At 39.0% G+C, this 21,675-nt stretch overlaps 3 protein-coding genes and 1 long non-coding RNA gene across 7 annotated transcripts in view; 3 read left to right on the top strand and 1 right to left on the bottom strand.

Moving 5' to 3' along the window:
- LOC127413905 (tetratricopeptide repeat protein 9A) lies at positions 1 to 4,731 on the bottom strand. The gene is made up of 3 exons (XM_051651473.1): positions 3,609 to 4,731; positions 2,872 to 3,054; positions 1 to 2,385 (listed from the first exon to the last, which is right to left on the bottom strand). The coding sequence occupies exons 1-3, from the start codon at positions 4,054 to 4,056 to the stop codon at positions 2,303 to 2,305; spliced, it is 714 nt and encodes a 237-aa protein (XP_051507433.1). The 5' UTR covers positions 4,057 to 4,731; the 3' UTR covers positions 1 to 2,302.
- Positions 4,732 to 6,788: 2,057 nt separating this feature from the next.
- Positions 6,789 to 10,390, top strand: med6 (mediator complex subunit 6). 2 transcript variants are annotated; one of them, XM_051651472.1, is made up of 9 exons: positions 6,789 to 6,876; positions 7,167 to 7,326; positions 7,646 to 7,737; positions 8,066 to 8,148; positions 8,250 to 8,358; positions 8,451 to 8,566; positions 8,684 to 8,711; positions 8,995 to 9,105; positions 9,844 to 9,985. In XM_051651472.1, the coding sequence occupies exons 1-8, from the start codon at positions 6,855 to 6,857 to the stop codon at positions 9,054 to 9,056; spliced, it is 672 nt and encodes a 223-aa protein (XP_051507432.1). In that variant the 5' UTR covers positions 6,789 to 6,854; the 3' UTR covers positions 9,057 to 9,105; positions 9,844 to 9,985. The 2 variants fall into 2 exon arrangements, with proteins under 2 accessions (XP_051507432.1, XP_051507431.1); XM_051651471.1 differs by lacking the exon at positions 8,995 to 9,105 and having other exon boundaries at positions 9,844 to 10,390.
- A 610-nt stretch (positions 10,391 to 11,000) lies between these two features.
- LOC127413878 (pecanex-like protein 1) overlaps positions 11,001 to 21,675 on the top strand; it is a 42,093-nt gene continuing 31,418 nt past the window's right edge. For 2 of the 3 annotated variants that reach the window (XM_051651419.1, XM_051651417.1), the window contains exons 1-5: positions 11,001 to 11,300; positions 13,793 to 14,007; positions 17,439 to 17,550; positions 18,953 to 18,986; positions 20,138 to 20,206. In XM_051651419.1, coding sequence (XP_051507379.1) covers positions 11,148 to 11,300; positions 13,793 to 14,007; positions 17,439 to 17,550; positions 18,953 to 18,986; positions 20,138 to 20,206 — 583 coding nt within the window. In that variant the 5' untranslated portion in view covers positions 11,001 to 11,147. The remainder of the gene's footprint in view (positions 11,301 to 13,792; positions 14,008 to 17,438; positions 17,551 to 18,952; positions 18,987 to 20,137; positions 20,207 to 21,675) is intronic. The other variant, XM_051651418.1, reaches the window with a different exon arrangement.
- LOC127413916 (uncharacterized) lies at positions 14,015 to 17,426 on the top strand. The gene is made up of 3 exons (XR_007892709.1): positions 14,015 to 14,642; positions 14,945 to 15,029; positions 15,116 to 17,426. It is a non-coding gene; the product is annotated as an uncharacterized LOC127413916 (long non-coding RNA).

Genomic DNA, 21,675 nt, shown 5'->3' with positions numbered 1-21,675 from the left:
TCAAATAACATAACTGCAAATTTTACACAATAAGTAAATGCTTACTCATCAAGAGCAGCATTTTAAATGACATTTAGATGTATTCAACAGTTTAAGCTTTCATTCTTCTCCATTACAGAGATGTGTGTCTAGCTGTTTCAATGCTAGCATGTCTAGGACATCGACCCATCTGTCTCCAAGGATGATTTCCATGGAACCTCACCATAGCAACTAGCACTGAATTGGACTATTTGTACCTGCTGTTTAGCTTCAAGTAAAACCCATAATAAGCAGTTGAGTAGAGAAATATTAAATGAAATATTAAAGACAAAACAGATAAAGTACCTTCTCAGTCAAAACCTATTATTTAAAAGGTCATTTATTTTTAGAGACCATCAAGTAAAATCTATCAGTCACCAACTGAGTACTTGTAATAACATCTTCACTCCTCACTATCAAAAAGAAGTTACTCAAATTACTAATTACTTTCCTAAATTTGTAATAAGATTACTTTATCAATTACTTAATTGAAAAAGTAATCAAATTACTAATTACTTTACTTTTAAGTTACTTTCTAAAGTAATTTACAGAAAATATTTTGTTGTTCTGCTCAACGTCCATATTTCCTCGTTGTTCATTGTCGCACGCAAGTCAAACACTTTTCTGATAAAGAAACGCAAACAGACGTACATGTTAACATAATTTATGTTTTAAAGATGTTTTACATAAATATTATTTAGTAATTTACTTTAATAAGAATTCAAAATGTAGTGTTAAACGCCTTTTTTTTCCTAAAAAGTAATACGAATACAGTAACTAATTACTTTTTAATCAGATTACACACAACACTGAAAAAGAATCACTGATATATCACAGAACAAACAAAAAACACGCACTCCTAAACATAACAAGGATCACAGTTTATTTTACTCCTACATGCTTTTGTGTGGGTGAGAGACTGTGCTTGATTCACATGCTTGCACTCTTTAAAGGAATATTCCGGGTTCAATACAAGTTAAACTCAATCGATGGCATTAGTAGCACAATGTGGATTACCACACAAATTAATTTTCTTTCTATTCTTTAAAAAAAAGCAAAAATCTGGGTTACAGTGAGTCTCTTACTTAGCAAAGTGAATGGGGCCATCAGCAAACGTTACAATACTCACTGTTTTAAAGGTATAGCCACAAGACACAAACAATATTTGGGATAACATGATTTTATTGTGAAAAAATCACTTACTAACCTTTTCTGAATTTATATGCAATTTTACAACTTGGTTGCTGGGACAACATAACACCTTAAACCATAAAATAACTGTAAAAAATTACAATTTAAACAACTTTACAGCACACATAATACATGAGTTTTAACAGAAGAATTAATGTAAGTGCTTTTATAACATTTTAAGCTTCACATTTCTGCCTTTAAACCCTCCAAAAATTGACCCCATTGACTTCCATTGTAAGTGCCTCAGTCTAACCCCGATTTATGCTTCTTTTTTTTTAAGAAAAGGAGGGATGAGTTGATATTATTTTTTGTGGTAATTAACATTATGCCACAAATGCTGTCGACTGAACTTGCGTGTATTCAACTTGGAATATTCCTTTAAGTCCACTGTATGTATGTGTGTAAATGTTTGTCTGTACACCTAAACCCACTCAGTGCATGTCAGAGCTTTCCTATACTGCGATTTGAATATGGGTGTTGAGAAGAGTAGGTTGTGTACGATGTGCCCAATGTTGCCATCATGTTTACTGGTAGTGACACTTAATTGCACTTCAATGAAGGAGCTTCATGTGTTCACAGAAAAACTGAAGTGACATCTGTTCAGTTGGCAGTTTTCTCAATCATAAAAACAGAATCGTCATGATCCAAAAGCAATATGAAAATTAAAAAAGCTGCATTAAAATGGAAAATATGTTACATCAGCCACAAAAAGATCCACAAAGCATGTTTTGTGGAGCACAATGTAAGACCACAATCACCCTGTGAGACCCAAACCAGTTTTATCCCCCCATCCCGCCAACAATAAAAACCAAACCTTTTTATACCACTAATAATTAATACTTCAAAAAGTATAATAAATGGCATTTGTGGTCTCTATACCTGGTCTCCACGGTCTACTGCAGGGCACAGCACACCTGATTCAGCTCTTCAGTCTGATTCAAAGACCATTTTTGACAGGAAGTCAGCTGAGACAGGTGTGTTGGCCCTCACTGGAATCAAGTCTTCCATGAAATGCCAAACCTCGTCCACAAAATGTGCGATGAGGGGAGTGTGAGGTGTCCGCGCAGTGGAAAGCTGTTAAAGCAGGAGCTGTTTACGGAACTTCAGATTTCTCTCTTTGGGCATTCCTGCGAATCTTCATTTCCGTGAGCTGAATGTAGCGGATGACATTAGTGTCTGTTCCACACAAACACATACAGACACATAGAAAACAGCTGTTTTAACACAGAAAATGCTGACAGGAAGTGTAGTGGCAGATAAATCTCTTTTAGTACAAAAAGATACAACAGAAGCACTGAATTTGAGATCTGATTGTGTAGAGTAAATGATGTGTGTGTGTGTGGGCAGGTTTAAGTGGTTTACGAGGACTTTTTTTTAGGTAATAAACTGGTAATTACAAGGGTATTATGCTATAAATGTGGTTTATGAGGACATTTCTAGTGTCCCCATAATTCAAATCGCTTAAAAAGCATACTAAACGATGTTTTATTGAAAATGTAAAAATGCAGAAAGTTTTTTGTGAGGGTTAGGTTTAGGGGTAGGGTTAGGGGACAGAATCTATAGTTCGTATAGTATAAAAATCTTTATGTCTATGGAGAGTCCTCATAATGATAGCTGCACCACCATGTGTGTGTGTGTTGTGTGTGTGTGTGTGTGACTGACCTGTGGGCTGTTGTTTGTGCGACTCTTTCAGGTAGTGCAAGGCTTTGTTGAAGTCTCCCAGGTGATAATACGCCACACCAGAGCGGTACAGAGCTTTAAAATTCTCGCCCTCCTTTCTCAAAACCTTCAGACAGTATTCTTTCACTCGTTCATAATTTACCAGCTCCATCTGCAACAGACATGCTACGCACAACAGGGATTATGAGGATCTCTCTGCTGAAAAGTGAGAAGAAAAAAATAGCCCAAACCAGCCTATGTTTGGCTCCTAGCCTGAACAGCTAAAAAGTGACTAAAACTCCTCTAAACCCAGCCAAATGACCGCTGATGTTTTTTTCCCCCCACCATAGCTGTTTTACATTGCTCATTTAGACTGATGATTCTGATCATTTATGATTAGTCATGGTGTTTTTGCACCATTTGTCCTCAAATTACTATGAGGTACAGCCTATGAGGCATCACAATCAAAAGCATGCTCAGACAACCCACAGCATTAGCTATGACGTCACTCTGCGTGCAGAACTACAGACATTCACACAGAATCCCACTTCTTCATTTTTTCAAGTCTGTAACCTGTATTCAGGAATGCAAAGACCAAAATGGTCCAAATGCAGCCCCTTAGTGTCTGGGCCCTGCTTTCATTCAACGATTAACAGGTGGTATGCTTCGTGAAATCACTGCAAAAGCTCTGGTTTTAAAACGAGGGACACAGTCTGGTAAAACATGATGTTCATTCACACCTGCCAGGCTGTTGTAACACTCCAGCTCCGCGTTCTCCACCGCGCCTTTCTGCTCGTCCGTCAGGCTGGACTTGCTGATGCTCGTCAGGACGGTGGACGGGGACTTGCTGGTGTCAGGGTCCCCTAGCACGCGACAGAGACCCTTCATTTCCAGCAGCGCGCGGTGGTACTTCCCGATGGCCTCTCGGTATTTTTTATCCTTGTAGCACTGCGTGCCCTGCGTCTTGAAGTCCAGCGCACGTTTAACCAGTTCCGCGGGCTCGTTTTGCGGTTTCACTACCGAACCGCTCTGATGAGGCGCGTGCTGCGGGTGGCGCGCGTCTCCGCGGCTCCGGCCACCGGGAGGCTGCACGACGCACGGTGACTGACCGGTGGAGCTGGTCATGACGCTCATCGCGCCGTTTCTGTTGCGGAGCATTCCTTCAAATCTGCCCTGGTCCACGCTCATATCACCGATCCAGCTACTGTATCGGGATGCAGGTATCTCGCGCACGTTTCAAAGCCTCGTTCGCTTCCTCTGTTAACGCTCTCTGCGCTCTGCTTTCGCATTCGCGTGTGTAGCGTCTGTCAGCGCGCTCTTCGCTAATTGCTTTTAAAAGATGGATTCCCTGATTGTTCTCACAATGCTATTTACTATTATGCTTTTACCTCCTTTCCCCACCGCTCCTTTTTTTTTTTTTCTGGCGGAAAGGAACGGACAGAGCTCGACACGTCCTGCTTTTACCGAATGACTCAAACGGGAGTGAGCGTGCGCATCGATGCACGCGTGCTCGCGCTGCCCTTAAGAAATACGGTCATCACGGATGGAGCGCGAGAACCGGTCTGTCAGGCCCCCAGTGCGATGTCCAGCTGAGAGCAAGTCACCCGTTAACAAAGGCATTTCTCTTGCTCAAATGATGATTTCGAGTGACGTGTTTCTGCCCCTTAGAACACAGAACAGACAAAAACAGCTGCTGTCAGACACTGTTTAAATAGCTACAGTTGAATCTCGCCTTCCTTTTGATCCCCCTTTGATCCAGAAGATCTGTTTTCTTTTCTTTCACTGTGTCCACAGTGAAGTCATTGTTTACTCACATACATTTAAATAAAAGTAAAAAAAAAAAAAAAGATGTGTGTGTGTGTGTGTGTGTGTGTGTGTGTGTGTGTGTGTGTGTGTGTGTGTGTGTGGTTAGCTGGTAGCCTACGGCTGTTGTGAGTGTCTGGGTGTGTCGTGCAGATTGCGGTAAATCGTGCTGGGCTTGGAGTTCTGCTTTGCCCAGCCTTTAATTTTCATTCACACAAACACATGTGCACATGTACGCACAACATGTTGACATGCACAGATTATTGATATGCGCATCTGAATGCATAAACATGTAATTACTTATTGATGCAAGTTACTTTGAAATAAATTATCAAATAAATTCAGGTCACATTCATCTTGGGTTTGTGTCCCACTGACTGCTCTTTTTTCACCATAACAAGACTTCACAAACCTTGCAGCTTATTCTTTTGCATGACAGATATGGGAGTTTGGAGGAATTAAATTTCCAGTGAAATTGCATGTGGTGGTTTCCAGATTTGGTAAATAAATTGTCCCTAATTTCGGTGTGTATTTATGAGGTTTACAGAAAGATTATAAGGTTAGAATGCTGCTTTAATTATTATTATTTTATTTTTTTGCACCCTTACAAAACAATTATTTACCATTGTGGCTACTGTAAAGTAGCCAGCCTATTATTTTATTCTGTTCTGTTTACGGATTAAAAAATTCCAGGTTGTTCTGTTTTGATGTAATTATTTTGTGTGTGTGTGTGTGTGTGTGTGTGTGTGTGTTTAATGATTTGATTTGGTCAAAAAAAAGTCTAATGTCTAAATATCTGTTAAATAACAGAGCAATAAATATCAGTTATTGCACTACTTTTAATCTATAGGTCTACTGTTTGTGTATTATTTTGGTATTTGTTTTGTAATGCTTTGTATTTTTTTGTATTTTTATATTTGTAATATGACTTCTAGGGTCAGCAGCCATTTTCATTCTTAAATGTTATGTCTTGCTGTCATTTCGGAGGAGCTGTATGCATTCTCTGCCTTTAATGTGGCTTGTAATGAGAAAATCACAAGAAAATGTACTTGATTATGATCAGCAGACTGTAGGAACTCCTCTATATTGCCATCTCAATACATTTATATTTGACCGATGTTGGGTGTTAGGGTTTGACTGTGGCTCATGTGGAAGTGGAATTGTATGGGGTTTTTTTTTTTGTTTGTTTGTTTGTTTGTTTTTTTTAATTGATATAATCCTGTTTCTGCTCTGCAGGAGTCCTGTGGTGTTTTACGCTGCAATGCACAATGAATATTATTGCAGAAGTCTGCCTGCAGCGACTCTGTTGGGTACTTGTCCTATCTGAATTCTTCTGTGGTGATGATATTTAACTAACGTTGCCATGTTCTAAAAATGGCATATTCAGGGTCTTGTTGACTAGGCTTTTTCTTAAAAATATAATTATCTTCGCTTTTATATTAACTAACCTCCCTAAAATCTATCTAAGTATTTGTAATGTAGAACTCACATCTCTCTCTCTCTCTCTCTCTCTCTCTCTCTCTCTCTCTCTCTCTCTCTCTCTCTCTCTCTCTCTCTCTGTGTGTGTGTGTGTGTGTGTGTGTGTGTGTGTGCGCGCGTGTCACTGAACACATCTTAATACATGGCAGGACTGATTTGAGTGAAAGCCAAGATATTTAGCCCGTTATTAGCAAGCATCATGATGACATGATGAGACAACCACTGATGCAGAAAATGTGACATCTCTAAATAAATAAATAAATAAATAAATAATTTAATTTCATTATTACATTTTCAAAATAATACATACATTATTGCAACAGCCAAAGGCAACTTATGACGAAAGGCTGTGCAGTGGCGTAACTTGGATCTTGCGGGCCCCAGTGCAAAGAAACTGTTTTTCATCACATTTCGGGCCCGTGTTTATTTTTATGGTTTATTTTGGTCGACCGTTGCGGGGCCTCTCTCACCCCGGTCTCTAAGGCAGCTGCCCACCCTGCCCTCCGTCTAGTTACTCCCAGTGCACGAGACTATAATAAAACAAAACATAAACAACAAATTATATTTCATAAAGCCAATTTATTTTGTTATACATTTGTTATAAACATTATTTTTTATAAATTTAAAAGAAAAACAGCGTTTGAAGCAATTCGTCATAGACCGTCGTCGGCTTTTGCGTCATCTACCTGCGACTTTGCAGGAAGATGGCATCGGTGGACTTAAGAGGTATTTTACTACCTATTTCACAGATAATTGTAAGATCATAGTTATATTTTACAGCTTTATTGTTGGTGAATCAATTTCTTCATCGAACGGAAATTGTGTTTAAAATATAATACACTAATATCTTCTGTAGTAGCGTCCCTGTGGTTTGTTGTGGAAGGAGGCGCGATGTATCATCAAAACATTTAGATTTTGGATTGTACAGTTTGTTTTGTTTATTGTTTGTGGGTCGTATTTTTGCAAAGACATAGCGTTTGCTTCTCGTTTGAATGTGATATTATTGTGTTTGTCAGATAACCTGCTGGGCATCTCATGGGTGGACAGTGGCTGGGTGCCCATCCTGAACCCCACTAATGTGCTGGAGTATTTCTCCGAGAGGAGCAACCCTTTCTATGATCGCACCTGCAACAACGAGGTGGTAAAGATGCAGAGATTAACCTTGGATCACCTCAAGTAAGCAACTTGTTCTCCATGTCATTAGAAACGGGTACACATGTAGGCTGTGCTCTGTTTCATAGAATACATGATTAGTATTTGAGGCGGGAGACACAAACACAGACGATGTTAAACATTCATGTCTCTATAGTATTCTGTTACACAGCTAATTTTTTGTTTTGTTACATTCCCTAATCAATTAAGATACACTACTAGTGGGGTTCTGTTCTGACTGAATAGAAGTGTGCTATGTGTGTGCTTAGTGTGTAATTCCTCTGTGTGTGTGTGTGTGTGTGTGTGTGTGTGTGTGTGTGTGTGTGCGTGCGTGCGTGCACAGTCAGATGGTAGGTGTGGAATATATTTTGCTTCACGCTCAGGAGCCAATTCTGTACATCATCAGGAAGCAACAGAGACAGTCGCCAACACAAGGTGAGTTTATGTACTGACACACTGCTTTATAGTTTCTTCTGTTATCTGCCTATGTGGCTGTTGCTGTTTACACATGACATCTTTGTCCTTCCTCTCTGCAATAACTCTTCATTTGTCTTAATTCTTGTTAAGAGTTCAAATCTTTGTCCTTAGTTTAAACTGTATTTAATGAAATCTAGCTGCACAGAAAAACTTGGCTGGGACAGGCTGTAGATTCTAGTGTATATCCAGCATTCGGTCACAAAACTTTAAATTAATCAAAGGGAAAATAAAATGATATTTTTGTATATTTTTGTTTTATTTTTCTATCTATTCACTTTTCCTATAGTGGTCCCCCTTGCTGACTACTACATCATAGCTGGAGTGGTGTATCAGGCGCCTGACCTGGGATCAGTCATCAATTCCAGAGTGGTGTGTTTAAAATTCACACTCATTGACCCGAGTACAGTATCCCAACTCAACCTCTTTCAGTAAGAATGTTAATATTTAATCTATATTTTATTGTGTCCCAGCTTTCAGCTGTTCATGGCATCCAATCAGCATTTGATGAGGCAATGTCCTTCTGCAGATACCACCCATCCAAAGGGTACTGGTGGCACTTTAAAGACCAGGAGGAGAAAGGTGAGAACACATACAGCATCAGGTTAAGTTTCTCAAGAACATTTGCTCTTGCCAAGAAATGCTAAATATATGTGTCTTGTATGTGGTTGTAGAGAGGGTAAAGCCTAAATCTAAGCGGAAAGAGGAGCCCAGTTCTTTGTTCCAGAGGCAGAGAGTTGACACACTGCTACTGGACCTACGCAATAAATTTCCCCCAACTTTCTATCAGGTATTATTAACACACACGGTAAACATTTTTACCTTTTTTTGTGAATGTTGTTTCTTGTGACGTCAAATTGTGGTTAAGTTCTTACTCAATTACTTTCTGTCTCTCTCTCTGTTTCAGCCCAAACCAGGAGAAAAGCCTGTCCCAGGTACACAAATACACCTTGACTAAGTCATACGCGCACAGACCTTGTAATGCACTACTAGTGGAAATTGTTTTACATTTTCTAAATGCTTAAAACAATATACAGTATATCAAGTAAATTGTAGAATCAGTGAGATGATGGATAATTTTGCAAAACTTCTCAAAATCACACCAGCAATACATTGTTGCTTAATTGAAGGGTTGAAAAAACAAGCTGCTATATTATAACTGTAGATGGCATTACATATAATTGTATGAGTCATTATCATGTTGCATTGGATTTGCAGATAATCTTCTCTACATGCATAAAATTGCTAGACTTGCAATATATCCAGTCCAGTGCTTGTAAAGGTTGACATACAGTACCTTACCTTACTGTAGACGGAAATAAGGATGCTGTAAGTACAGGAAGTGATTTCAATTTAAGGCCAAATACAGTTGTGTTGTAATTTTAATTTGATGGTGGATCTTCTATAAAACCACAAAGCACACAAAAATGCCTTTTCTATCATGACTATCCATTCAAACATTTAACTAAACTTTAAAGGGGTCATGACATCCCTTTTTTAAATTATTTTAATATGTCCTTCAAGGTTCACTTATAATATTAGTAAAGTTTTTTTTTAGCACAAAAAACAGTCATATGTTTGTAAAACATGATCATTTTCCACCCTCATTCTGACCCTCTGTCAGAAACGCTTGGTTTTGGTGCTGCTTCTCCTTTAAGATTTGACAGTAAATGCCCACTGTTATGATTGGCTCTCTGCTCTTGACTGACCTGCTATCTCCTTGCCATCTCACTACTCACCACTACTGGTAAAGCAGGCATTGATGTGTTGTGGAGGCGGTCAGATGCAAATGTCTACCACAGTGTGCCATTACAATGTGGGGGAAGTAAAGTACGAGTTGTTTTGGCAGCTTGGTTTCAACAAATGCTCTTTTTGCAGTGAGGAGGAAGTTTTGAGTTTTGAAACTTACAGTGTTTTTATAGTACAGTGACCTCTTATATGTTAAAAAAATCAAGGAAAATTTGATTCCTCATGTCATGACCACTTTAAATTTGGTGACATTAGATCATCCTGCATTCAGAACCAATGTGCAGTTTATAATTTCTCTTCCTTTCATTTTCTCTATAGTGGAGGTAAAGAAAGAGCCAGAAGTGCCTCTTGAGACTGCAAAGCCTCAAGAAGAGAGAGAGACAAAACCTCCAGCCCCACCTGGCCCTGCTCGCCCAGCCCCTCCCACCCCCAACAAACCACCACCTGAGAAACGTGCTCGCCTGCAGTGATGCGCTGATCAGCCACAGTGTGTGGTTCCTTACAGCCTTGCTATAGCGTTGAAAGACTGCATAAATCACATGCAGATTCAACATGCACACTCCTATGAGCAGGTCTCAGCACCAGCTAACTAAAGGTGGACTGTATTACGGTTATTATGGAATTTTCCTCATAATTTAATAGTAGTTTTTGTATTAAGGGAAGTGCATTTTCTCTGTTTTGTTTTCTGTATTTCAGTGTTGCTGAGTTTTGTCATTGTGCCATGAGCTCTCTCACACACTGTTGAGTGAAGCTGAGATTTAATCAGGAGTCATTTCTCCAGAACCTTTGTGTTGTCTATCGGTAACTTGTTTTCATGCATATGCTGTACAGATCTTTTTCTGCTGATTAAAGCTCAGTCTTTGTATGTCCTTTGTGATACAATAACTAAGCGATTGTGAAACTATGATTGTTTATAAGGAAGTTTGTAGTTTTGGTGCTCCGATAGAGATTATATAGTGTACAGCGTCATGTTGTGGACATCTGGAGATGCGCTAAATCTGAGCTGCTGCATGAGTCTGAACTGCACTGTTTTTTTTTGTTTTTTTTTGTGCGCTAAAAACAGATTCATAGCCAGCAGATATATTCTGATGAAGTTTCCGTTTTAGTCATATAACAATGACAATTTGCTTGACCCAAATACAACCAGGCTTGACCCAGTTAATTCCACCTGAATGCGCACTGTAACCGAGTTGAAAGCAAGAATGCATATCGGTTCGATAGAATGAACATAATAGATTTTTCTCAAACAATATTTTTTATTAAGAAAACCATAAACATTGACTAACAGGATATGGATAGGATTGTTTATTACATTATTTCTTTAGGTAAACAGGTTGTTTAAAAAAATCAGCGCTTTTAACAGCGTAGCCCCAGATGTTTTTTTTCGTCGACGCCCGCATTCACCGCGCGGGGGCGCCGCAGAATAACTCGTATCTCCAGCACGCGCGGCGCCACCCTTTGCTCGAGCTGTGCGCGAACGACCGGAGGCGCGCGAGGCACGATGGGACGTGCAGCGCAGCGCTGGAGGACCCCCAGAGAAGAAGATGGCTGCGACGGGGTTCGACTGGCTAGCGCCGTGCGTCCTGCTCCGAGACGGTTAGACAGGTGACAAGGGGGTAAACATGGGGTCGCAGACACTGCAGATCCTACGGCAGGGCGTGTGGGCGTCGGTGACGGGCGGATGGTACTACGACCCGCACCAGAACACCTTCGTAAACGCTCTTCACCTTTACCTGTGGCTGCTGCTGCTCTGCCTCCCGTTCACACTCTACATGGTGAGAGATGCAGCCGTCCGTTTTCCTCTTTTGCCCATCCCTCCATCCCCTAACCCTCCGTATCCCTCTCTCCATCCCTATTTCTTTCTCTGTCCATCCATCCGTGTCCTTTTTATCTCTAATCTGTCCTTTCCCCTTTCCATTACTCAATTCATCATTCTCTCTATCCCTCGCAACCCATCTCTCTCTTTTCCTCTCATCACTCCATCAACCCCTTCTTTATCTTTCTCCATCCCCCCCCCCCCCCCTCTCTCTCTCTCTCTCTCTCTCTCTCTCTCTCTCTCTCTCTCTCTCTCTCTCTCTCTCTTTCGCCATCTCTTATTTATCACTCTCTCAATCTATCACAGCTCTGCTAATTATGCTCGATTTTACACTGCATTTCTTATTTGGTATGTTTGTAGGAACAACTTTATTACAGTTGAATCAATTTAGTTCTGGTTTAAAAGTGAATCTTTGTTTAGGTTTTGATGGATGTAGCTTTAGGAGGAGTTAGTGTTAAAATCATGGTCTTTGTCAAAGAATTTTGGAAGAACCCTAAACAACGTCTGTAGAACAACAGTATGTTGGCTTTGTAAGTCCAACATAATTATTATGAATCCCTAAACATCCTCATCCAACATTGGGTCAGGTGGGTTAAAGGAATAGTTTGCCCAAAAATAAAAATTCTCTCATCATTTACTCACCCTCCTGCCATCCCAAATGTGTATGACTTTATTTCTTCTTTAGAACATAAACCAAGATTTTTATAAAAATATTTCAGCTCTGTAGGTCCATACAATGCAAGTAAGTGGTGACCAGAACTTTGAAGCTCCAAAAGCCCATACAGGCAGCATAAAATTAATCCATATGACTCCAATGGTTTCATCCATGTTTTTATGATATGATAGGTGTGGGTGAGAAACAGATCAATATTTAAGTTTTTATTTTATTTTATTTTTTTACTATAAATCCCCACTTTCACTTCCACATTCTTCTTCTTTTGTTTTTTTTGTTTTTTGATTTTTTGGCGATTTGCATTCTTCGTGCATATCAAGACCTACTGGTCAGGGCTGGTCAAAAGTGGAGATTTAAAATAAAAAAATACCTAAATATTGATCTGTTTCTCACCACACCTATCATATTTCTTAAGAAGACATGGATTTAACTACTGGAGTCGAATGAATTACATTTATGCTGCCTTTATGTGCTTTTTGGAGCATTTAGTTTACATTGTGAGGACCTACAGAGCTGAAATATTCTTCTAAAAATCTTCATTTGTGTTCTGCAGAAGAAAGAAAGTCATACACATCTGGGATTGCATAAGGGTGAGTAAATGATGAGAGAATTTTCATTTTTGGGTGAACTGTCTCTTTGAGCTCACCAGAGTGAACTGAGCACATGTGTTTCAAGCTTCTTTTAGGTAGAAACCTCAGTGATGCTCAAGTGAACATATTTTTTGCAAATTCTCACAGAACACCTGACTTTCAGAAAGTTCTATACTCCCCTTCCATGTGTGCTTGTTTATTAAATATGTAAGCTAATTTGACCATGCTGTCAGCGTTCTATGAGAGTGTAGAACTCTGAGCTCTGTTCATCACATTTTACCATATTTAAATCCATTCCGCGGAATTCAACAGATTTTATCCCAAAATCTGCCATGAAAAAGTCTGGAGATTCTGTCTGGACCTGAAGTCTGGCCTAATTTTTTTTTACATAACATAATACATCTTCACTGTGAAAAATTAAACTCCTGTTTGCAGTCTATTTTTTAAAAGTTACTTGTAATACTCACCATGGATATTATTTATAAAGCCTTGCCACATCAGGCAGGTCCATCTTCAGTACAGATAGAGGGACCGGTGTCACTCGTTGGTCATGTTTTGCATTTAATTTCCTGCACACACCAGGGAGTTCATCCATCCATCAGGGTTCTTATTGGCAACTTCTTTTGTCTTTCAAACAAAGCTAAAGGCTCAACACATAAAGTCCTACAGTACTGCCATCAACCATCAAAAAGCAAACAATTTATGTGCCTTCCAGCATTGTGTCATACAGGTATTTGAGGGTGAATATAAGATTGGATTATGTGTCTCAGATATGTGCAAGTGTTTGTGGTAGTGTGGTGTTGGGCGGCTGTGTTAGAGACACAGATGTTTGTTCAGTGCCAGGCTGTTTTTTGCAGCTGCCCTCCGGTTGTGACTTAAATACTGCTACCTTTCTACATAACCTTGTAACTCTGAATATCAGGGTCCTATATTTATTTCCAAGATAAATACAACAGCAAGATGTTTTTAGGGTGGAAACATGAGCATATCACATCCAAGTGCCTCGGAGTAAGGTTTCTGAGGAAACGATGATTTGCTTTTATGTCAGAATTTGAAATCCTGTGTGTCTTTGTTGAATTCCTTGATGGGAGAAATAAAAGTTCTTTAGATCTAACAGAAGAACTAAAAATTTGCTTGCTTCTGCTCAGTTAAAAATCTCTTACTCTGTTTCTCTCGCTTTCTCTGTAGGCATTGCCCCCTTCCATGGTGATTGTAGGTATGTACTGTGGGGTGATAGCAGGTATGTTTGTGCTGCTGAAGGCAGTAAATTATCGCCTCCACTCCACACTGGATGAAGGGGAGGTGGTGGAGTTGCGTGCCAAAGGAAGCGAGGGGCGGGGTCAGGTGGCGCAGCGCCAGCGAGAGGGCACCAGCACCCGGCAGGAGGACTCAAACGGGCCTGGGTAAGAAAAATATTTGGCTAACCCATAAGCCATAACACCAAATTCAGAATTACTGCACCGTAAATGAATTTTATCCTTTACAAATGGGTCTAATACTTTTCAGAAAGGTTCTAATTCAGCTAAGGAAGGTTCTGATTCAGCTTAGGAGGGTTCTGATTCGGCTCAAGAGGGCTCTGATTCGGCTCAGGAAGGTTATGATTCAGCTTAGGAAAGTTCTGATTCAGCTCAAAAAAAGGTTCTGATTCAATTCCAGAAGGTTCTGATTCAGCTCAGAAAAGGTTCTGATTCGGCTTGGGAAAGATTCTGACTTAATTCAGGAAAGGTTCTGATTCAGCCCCAGGTAGGTTGTGATTCAACTCAGGAAAGTTTCTGATTTAGCTTTCTAAATTTCTGGTTCAGTTTAGAATGTTTCTGATTCCAGTCAGAAAGGTTCCCTTTCTGCTCTAAAAAGTTTCTGATTTTGCTCAGGAAAGATATAGATTTCATTTGAGGAAGTTTTAATTCTGCTCAGGAAAATTCTGAAGAATGAGTAGAGCTGGAGCTCAGTGGTAGAGATGTTTCTGAGAGATAATCTGCTGTCATACTGGATCCATTCATCACCCACTGAGAGACCAGAGAAGGGAGGAGGGAAAGGGGTGAGTTAATCAGGGGAACTAGAATAGAACCTTAAACACCAACACACACACAGCTGATGCCCTTGTTCATCAGCTTAGAGAAGTCAGAAAGGGTCTTCAAACTATCATAGGTGAAAAGATTGCTTGAGGTTGCACATTTTCTACAAGAGCAAGCATTGCTGAATGAGTCAGAACACATTAAACATGATTACTCTAATCATCATGAATCATGCATTTTAGGGAACTGATTCTACAGACATCAACAACTTTTCATGCATTGCACAAGAAAACATGGTTTATTTTCTTACATTCCTATGTGTCAGAGAGAAATTGAGAGAAGAAACAGTGGCTTGAGCACACACACACACATGTACACATCTGGAGGGACATTCCTGGTTGTCTGGGTCTGTAAGTAAGACAGTACAAATAAGGGAAATATATGCTGTTTCTGCTTATTCTGAGTTGAAGAGCTCATGTGTTTCTAATTCTCCCAGAGACTTTCATGTATCTCCTGAGTGATATCATGGATGTGATGTCATACCTCTGCTCTGAGATTAGGCTCTCTTGAGATGAGCAAATTCTTCGTAAAACCGATCACCGGCAGGTGCATGCTGGATAGAGATCTCCGACTTGTTGTGATGTCATGGTGACGTATGTCAAAAATACTCTTATGAGAGCGAGCCGGAGCCAGGCGGCGCAGTTGCATTTTCCCAGCAGCGAAAACTTCATGCATGATGGGAAACAACTTGCTGATCACACAGCTTAATGCTCATTGGTTTAAACAACTCTGATGTTTTGTTCTCTTCTGAAATATTAGATTTTGTTAACTCTGAAATCATGTTTTTATGTGCTTACATTATGTGTGAATATCCCCAACACTGTCAGTGATCTCTGTATGGGAAAATGTGATTGTTATCATACTTCTAAAATGTCTGAAATATGTCTTTTATTAAACTAATAAAAGGAAGAAAAAGACATGGCTTTTTGGTGGAATTAAATTGCGATTGTGTATTAGGTGACATGTTTATATAAATTTTCATTTAAAAGCGACAGAATTTAAATTACATCTACTTTATCAGCAACCAAGCACATGAACGCAAATCACGCACATATCTGCCTGACTGCCTTTGATCTCGTAGGTAGCTGATCCACTATGAGAAGTGAGAACTGTCCGACTTGATACTTATTTCACTCCTCCCCTGACTGCAGCCGCATACTCTTGTCTACTTTAAAGGCGAGGTGTTTTGGCATCTCAAACTTTAATTGTGATATGATCGGCCATGCAAATGATGTAAGAATGTAAATAAGCTACAACTAGTAAAAAGTATGGAATAAAATAAAATTTCTCTTCAAAAATATGACATGGTTTTAAATAACTTGTTGCAACAGATGCACTCATATAACATACCATTTGGAAGATTAACTAGGTTTCACAAAAAAAGTTTTTTATTTTTTATAATCCCCTTTTATCCCAATTTGGAATGCCCAATTCCCACTACTTAGTAGGTCCTTGTGGTGGCGTGGTTACTCCCCTCAATCCGGGTGATGGAGGACAAGTCCCAGTTGCCTCAGCTTCTGAGACCGTCAATCCGTGCATCTTATCATGTGGCTTGTTGTGCATGACACCGCGGAGACTCCGCATGTGGAGGCTCATGCTGCTCTCCACGATCCACGTACAACTTACCACGCGCGCCATTGAGACGAGAGACCCTAATCGCAACCACGAGGAGGTTACCCCATGTGACTTTACCCTCCCTAGCAACCAGGCCAATTTAGTTGCTTAGGAGACCTGGCTGGAGTCACTCAGCGCACCCTGGATTCGAACTCGCGACTCCAGGGGTGGTAGTCGGCGTCAATACTTGCTGAGCTACCCAGGCCACCTCACAAAAAAAGTTTAATCATTATACCAAAATCTTTGTTGCAACAACTTTGAATATGAAATGCATTTTATGCATTTTTAACTGATAATTTTAAATGCTGATGTGTGCTAATAGTTAGTTTTGTCAACTTTTAGGAGAACACTAGCATTTTCTTCAGCGCTAATTGACTTGGACTAAGCCATAAAACTCCAATTCTGATGTCTTGGGATCTTTAAAGACAACTTCTCTTTTGTTGTTCACATCTTCTCCCCTCATGAAGTTTACTTTATTTACATTTATGCATTTGGCAGACGCTTTTATCCAAAGCGACTTACAGTGCCCTTATTACAGGGACAGTTCCCTTGGAGCAACCTGGATTTAAGTGCCTTGCTCAAGGACACAGTGGTGGTGGCTGTGGGGATCGAACCAGCAACCTTCTACCAGTTATGTGCATTAGCCCACTACGCCACCACCACACACACTTTAATCCTGCAGCTCAGTACACAAACAGTGCCAGGTGTGGCTTGGGTGACTCATCATGAATATTAATTTCATTATGTGACGTTTGCTGTAACTGATTTTGTGAAAGGTGGACGTTGGTTGGTGAGCACTAGCCGTAGGATTACCACTCACCGTTTGTTTTATGAGGCCAGCTAAAAAAAAAAATCCCTTCGCACTAGGGCCAAGCTGAATAAACTTCTCTGAAATCTAATTATCTCCCAAATTTAGTTATTTCTAAAAACGGGGCAACATGATCTCTGCTAAAAGAGTGTCAGACATTCGATTTAGAGGCACTAGATATGATCTCCCTGCCAGTGTCTGAGCTGTTGTGGCTCCTGTGCAGTTTGATCATAAATGACGTTGTTTACTCCTCGAACCCTCAGGGGTCATTCCAGTGTTAGTGTGTTGCTAGGTAACTAACCCTCTATTGTGTATGTTTGTGTGTGTGTGTGCGCAGTGATCCGGGAGGTGGAATAGAGATGTCTGATTTTGCCCGACAGGAAACGCCACCGGTCGACTGCAGTTCACGGAACTCTTACGTTGGAATGGACTCCAGTCATCAGGTTTATGTGTGTTAACGTTCATTTGCATGCGTGTGAGGGGTGTGTGCATCCCTTTTGTTTTCTTAACTTTTGTTTGTATAACTACAGGTACTTTTGACCTGATTTTGTTCATAAAACTTTTTTTTTTTTTAAACTGATGTTGCTTAAGTTTTTTTCAGAAATGTGTTATAACCGCTGCACATTGTCAGTATCACCACAGTTAAAAATATGGCAGTAATTCTTTTTTTGACGTTTTTTGTGGGGAAAACTTTTACCATAAACTTATTGTAATGTCAATGTAATACTTTGTCCCTTCAAAATCCAGTAAAGGTTCAAATGAATTCATTGTGGTCATCATGCAGAATAAATACTCCTGCATGGGACACAATAGTGACCTTGAAATTTACAATCTTATATTCCTTAAATATTTCTTTATTTTTATGTTCTCCATGGCATATTTTGCTTATTCATTATTCCATAAATTAAGAATGGATTTAAAATGGGGATACACTGATACAAAATCTGTGTGCCTACACTAATATCCGATATTAGCCTATATTTAACAACATCTGCCTATACTGATTTTTAGTTACTTCCGGTAGTTAATAACTTTATTCTTTATGTCGCTTCATGTCTTCCATGTTACAGAGTGACTGGTCTCAGTTATATACAAAATGCTGAAATGACACGTTTTTCTGCCCACCTTGACAGGAAATAATCGTCTCTGATCATTGGCTATTTTAAACAATTGGCCGATGTCCGATAGTGCAGATAATTGCCTTTATTGGCCTATACCGATGTTTGGCCGATATCTCTCGTTCTAAACATAGCAAAATGTGTTGAACAGAGCCGAGAGTACTACACTGTTATTGGAAGCTGAAATAATTTTTTTAATTAACCAAAATATTTAATAAACTCGCAAATGGGCAGGGGATGTGCAAAACTTTGCAAGTGATGGGTTGACAAATCTGCTGATATCTGCGAAGCTCCTGTGGGTGCATATTTTGTGTGGGCATGTAATATGTAGATTCTACAAATTCATAAAATCTAGCATGATTATTAGTGTTGGCTGAATGAAGTTGTCCATGTTTAGAGTATGTGTCAGTTTAAAGGCAGAATCTTGGTCTTTCACTGTAGCTGATGTTATGTGGTGAAGCCCCAGGGGTGTTATGATCTGGCTTATAGTACTGCTTGTCCCAGATGGGGAGTGTGTGTTGGATCAGAATCAGTTTTGAAGTCATTAAGCAGAAACTCAGGCTGGAATTGAGGTCTAATTGGTTGTGTTATGTGATTAAATTACAAAGGTGTGCTTTTGTGTATGTGAGCTAAATTAGTAACAGTGACTGGAAGTTACAGACATCATGGTCTCATGTAAATGACTCAGGAGAGTAATTTTATCAATCTCATCTCTCTCTCTTTCTCCCTACAGATAACAGCTCATGGAGGCCCAGTCACAAGCAAACGTGAGACATTGATTTTGTTTTTTTTCCTAATAAAATAAAATTGAAAGGGTTTGTTTACTCAAAATTAGAAATTCTGTCAGTTTCTATTGTCATGTTGTTTTAAAATTGCATGACATTCATTTTTTCTTTTGAGTATGCAGAAAAAATATATTTTGCAGAATGTCCTGGCTGCTTTTTCCATACAATGAAATTGAATGTAGACACACAATGTCAAACTTGACCAAATTTGTTATGAAATTTGAGGTCATTTTTGGGTGAACTATTTCTTGAAGGCAGTTTTGATGGCTGGACTTCGTATTAACAGCAATTCCAAGGTCTCTGTCCCAAAGCAGTGTGTATCTTTGGGGGTAAAAGTAGGGTAAAGTGATTTGTCAGTTTCATAATACGTCTGTTGTTTAGACAGCTGTAATTTGGCCATAAATAAAGTTTAAACTATATCTATATCAGTGTCAGAAATTAACTTCTACATTAATGGGCAAGATTTGCCCCCTGGATTTCATCTTCAGGTGCATTTTTTACCTTTATGAGGGCATATTTTATTCTAACCATATAAAACATAAAGTGTGTCTCATTCTTATGTCAAATACTTTAATTGAATTGATTCATTAATACAAATTCTCAAGATTGAGAATTTATTACCTCTTACCCCAAGAATTAAATCAACATCAATTAATACTTAGGACTATAACAGAAAATTAAGTTATCTTATATATCTTATATCATTAGTTATCTTCTGGGCTGCACAAGTGCACATATTCCTGCTGAACTCTCAAGGGCCTGGGCACTGTGGTGGTGCTCCATTTTATCCTAAGATGTTTCACACCCTCAGTACCTTTTAAGCAGAGGGTGTTCTTTTGTGTTCACGGGAAGGTTTATGACTTTTTGAGTTTTAAACTCAGAGGATACAGAAGTGTAAACAAAGTTTATTGTAGCTTTCAATAGAAGTGTTCCGTATCAGAGAAAAGAGGTTTTCTGCAGACAGCAGCAATATGTCAAAAGACCTGCAGTAATGCGGGCACAGGGCAGGTCAGGGATGGCTTTGAATAAAGATGAAATGCTAAGTGAGAAAGAGAGAGTGAGCTAGAGGATGAGTCAATAAATAAGTGATAAAACTTGACTGTCACTTTCTCTCTCTCTCTGTATCTTTGCAGGAGCGTGTGTTGGAAAGATTCCCGATGACATCAGCTTGAGTTTGGCTCAGAGTTGCAGTCAGGACCAAGGTGTAAATCTAAATGAACACAATCATAGAGTATAATGTAATGCAAATTAGTCTATAGAAAGTTCAGTATTAATCTAACTTAAACATTCTCCCAAAACAAAACTCTTTTAACACAATATAAATTCAGACAGACACTTATGGATAGCAATACTTTGGGTATAAATGTAGTTTCTGCCTGTTCTGTTGGCACAAAAAAGAATTAGCAACATAATGACTCCCTTCAACAAAGTTTCATACACTTATCCTGTTTTTCACTTGATACATTCACACAGATCTTCTAAACTCATTCACACAGCCCTAAACTCATGCCATTGGTTGAGTCAGTATTGTTATGTCCAGTCTAATTAAACTCAAACAACAGATTGCAGTTCTGTTTGGTGACGCTGCTGGAACAGAAATTACACACTTCACCTTTAAGAAATATCAACATCAAGAAACAGTATGAGAAATATTGTTTGCGAAACAGTTAGCAAAAGCACACACATCCAATGGCAAAAAACACCTGTGTAGGTGTTCAAACAAAAAAGGGGGAAGCAGCTTCAGAAGATAAAAGTCAGCACACCACAGCTCCACAAATAGAAGATGTATTGAAACATCACCAAGGTGGGATTACAAGCACCCGGCTCTTCATGAGACCGTGAGAGAGAATGATAATGTGGATTTGGCTCTTTTACTATGAACTGGTTCACAGGAACTTAACCAAGGTGCATTGCATAAGTCTGTGTGTTCTTAGCAGAAGTAAAACCCTTGTTCCTCTCTCTGTGGTTTTGTTCAACTGGAAAATGTTTCATAAAAGTACAAAGCCTTTAATATAAAGCTGAAAGCTCTCTCTATCATTAAAATGGGTAGTATACAGTATGTCAGTTCTCTCTGTGGTGTCTCTCTAACTGAAATATTGTGATCCAGTATATTTTCTGTGAGTGATATATAGAACTGGATCGCTGAAGCAGCGTTAAACCTAACATGAACGCTCTATTCAACTGGATGCGTGAAATTGAAGACAGAAAAATATAACTACTGTATATAAATTTAATATTCAAAAAGTAGCAGTAATAATAACAATTATGTAATATTAAATGGTTGTAATAATATTATTATTATTATCTGTAAGCAGTATCACAAACGCAAGCAGCCTTTTGCCACAGGTAATCAGATTTTTTTTCATTAATGTTTTCATTAATACTGTAAAGCTCTGTTATGCAGCATTTTATTTTACCAAAAATAAGATTGCAACTTTTTTTGGGGAAAAATAAAATAATAATAATAATAATAATGATATTTTTAGTTGATTAAAACTGTATCAATTTGATTAAACACCATTTGATCATAACATTTAATTAAAACATTTAACATGGAATCCAGAAAATTTTTAATGGAAAATGCATAATTTGAATCTGTAAGACTTTAAGCAGTTCTTTTAATCAAGTAATTTTCTGTGTAATTTCATAAAAAATCTGAGGCTTTTTATTT

Source organism: Myxocyprinus asiaticus, chromosome 23 (assembly GCF_019703515.2).
Source record: "Myxocyprinus asiaticus isolate MX2 ecotype Aquarium Trade chromosome 23, UBuf_Myxa_2, whole genome shotgun sequence".
NCBI classification, from domain to species: Eukaryota; Metazoa; Chordata; class Actinopteri; order Cypriniformes; family Catostomidae; genus Myxocyprinus; species Myxocyprinus asiaticus.
This window is presented reverse-complemented; position numbering and strand designations above follow the sequence as displayed.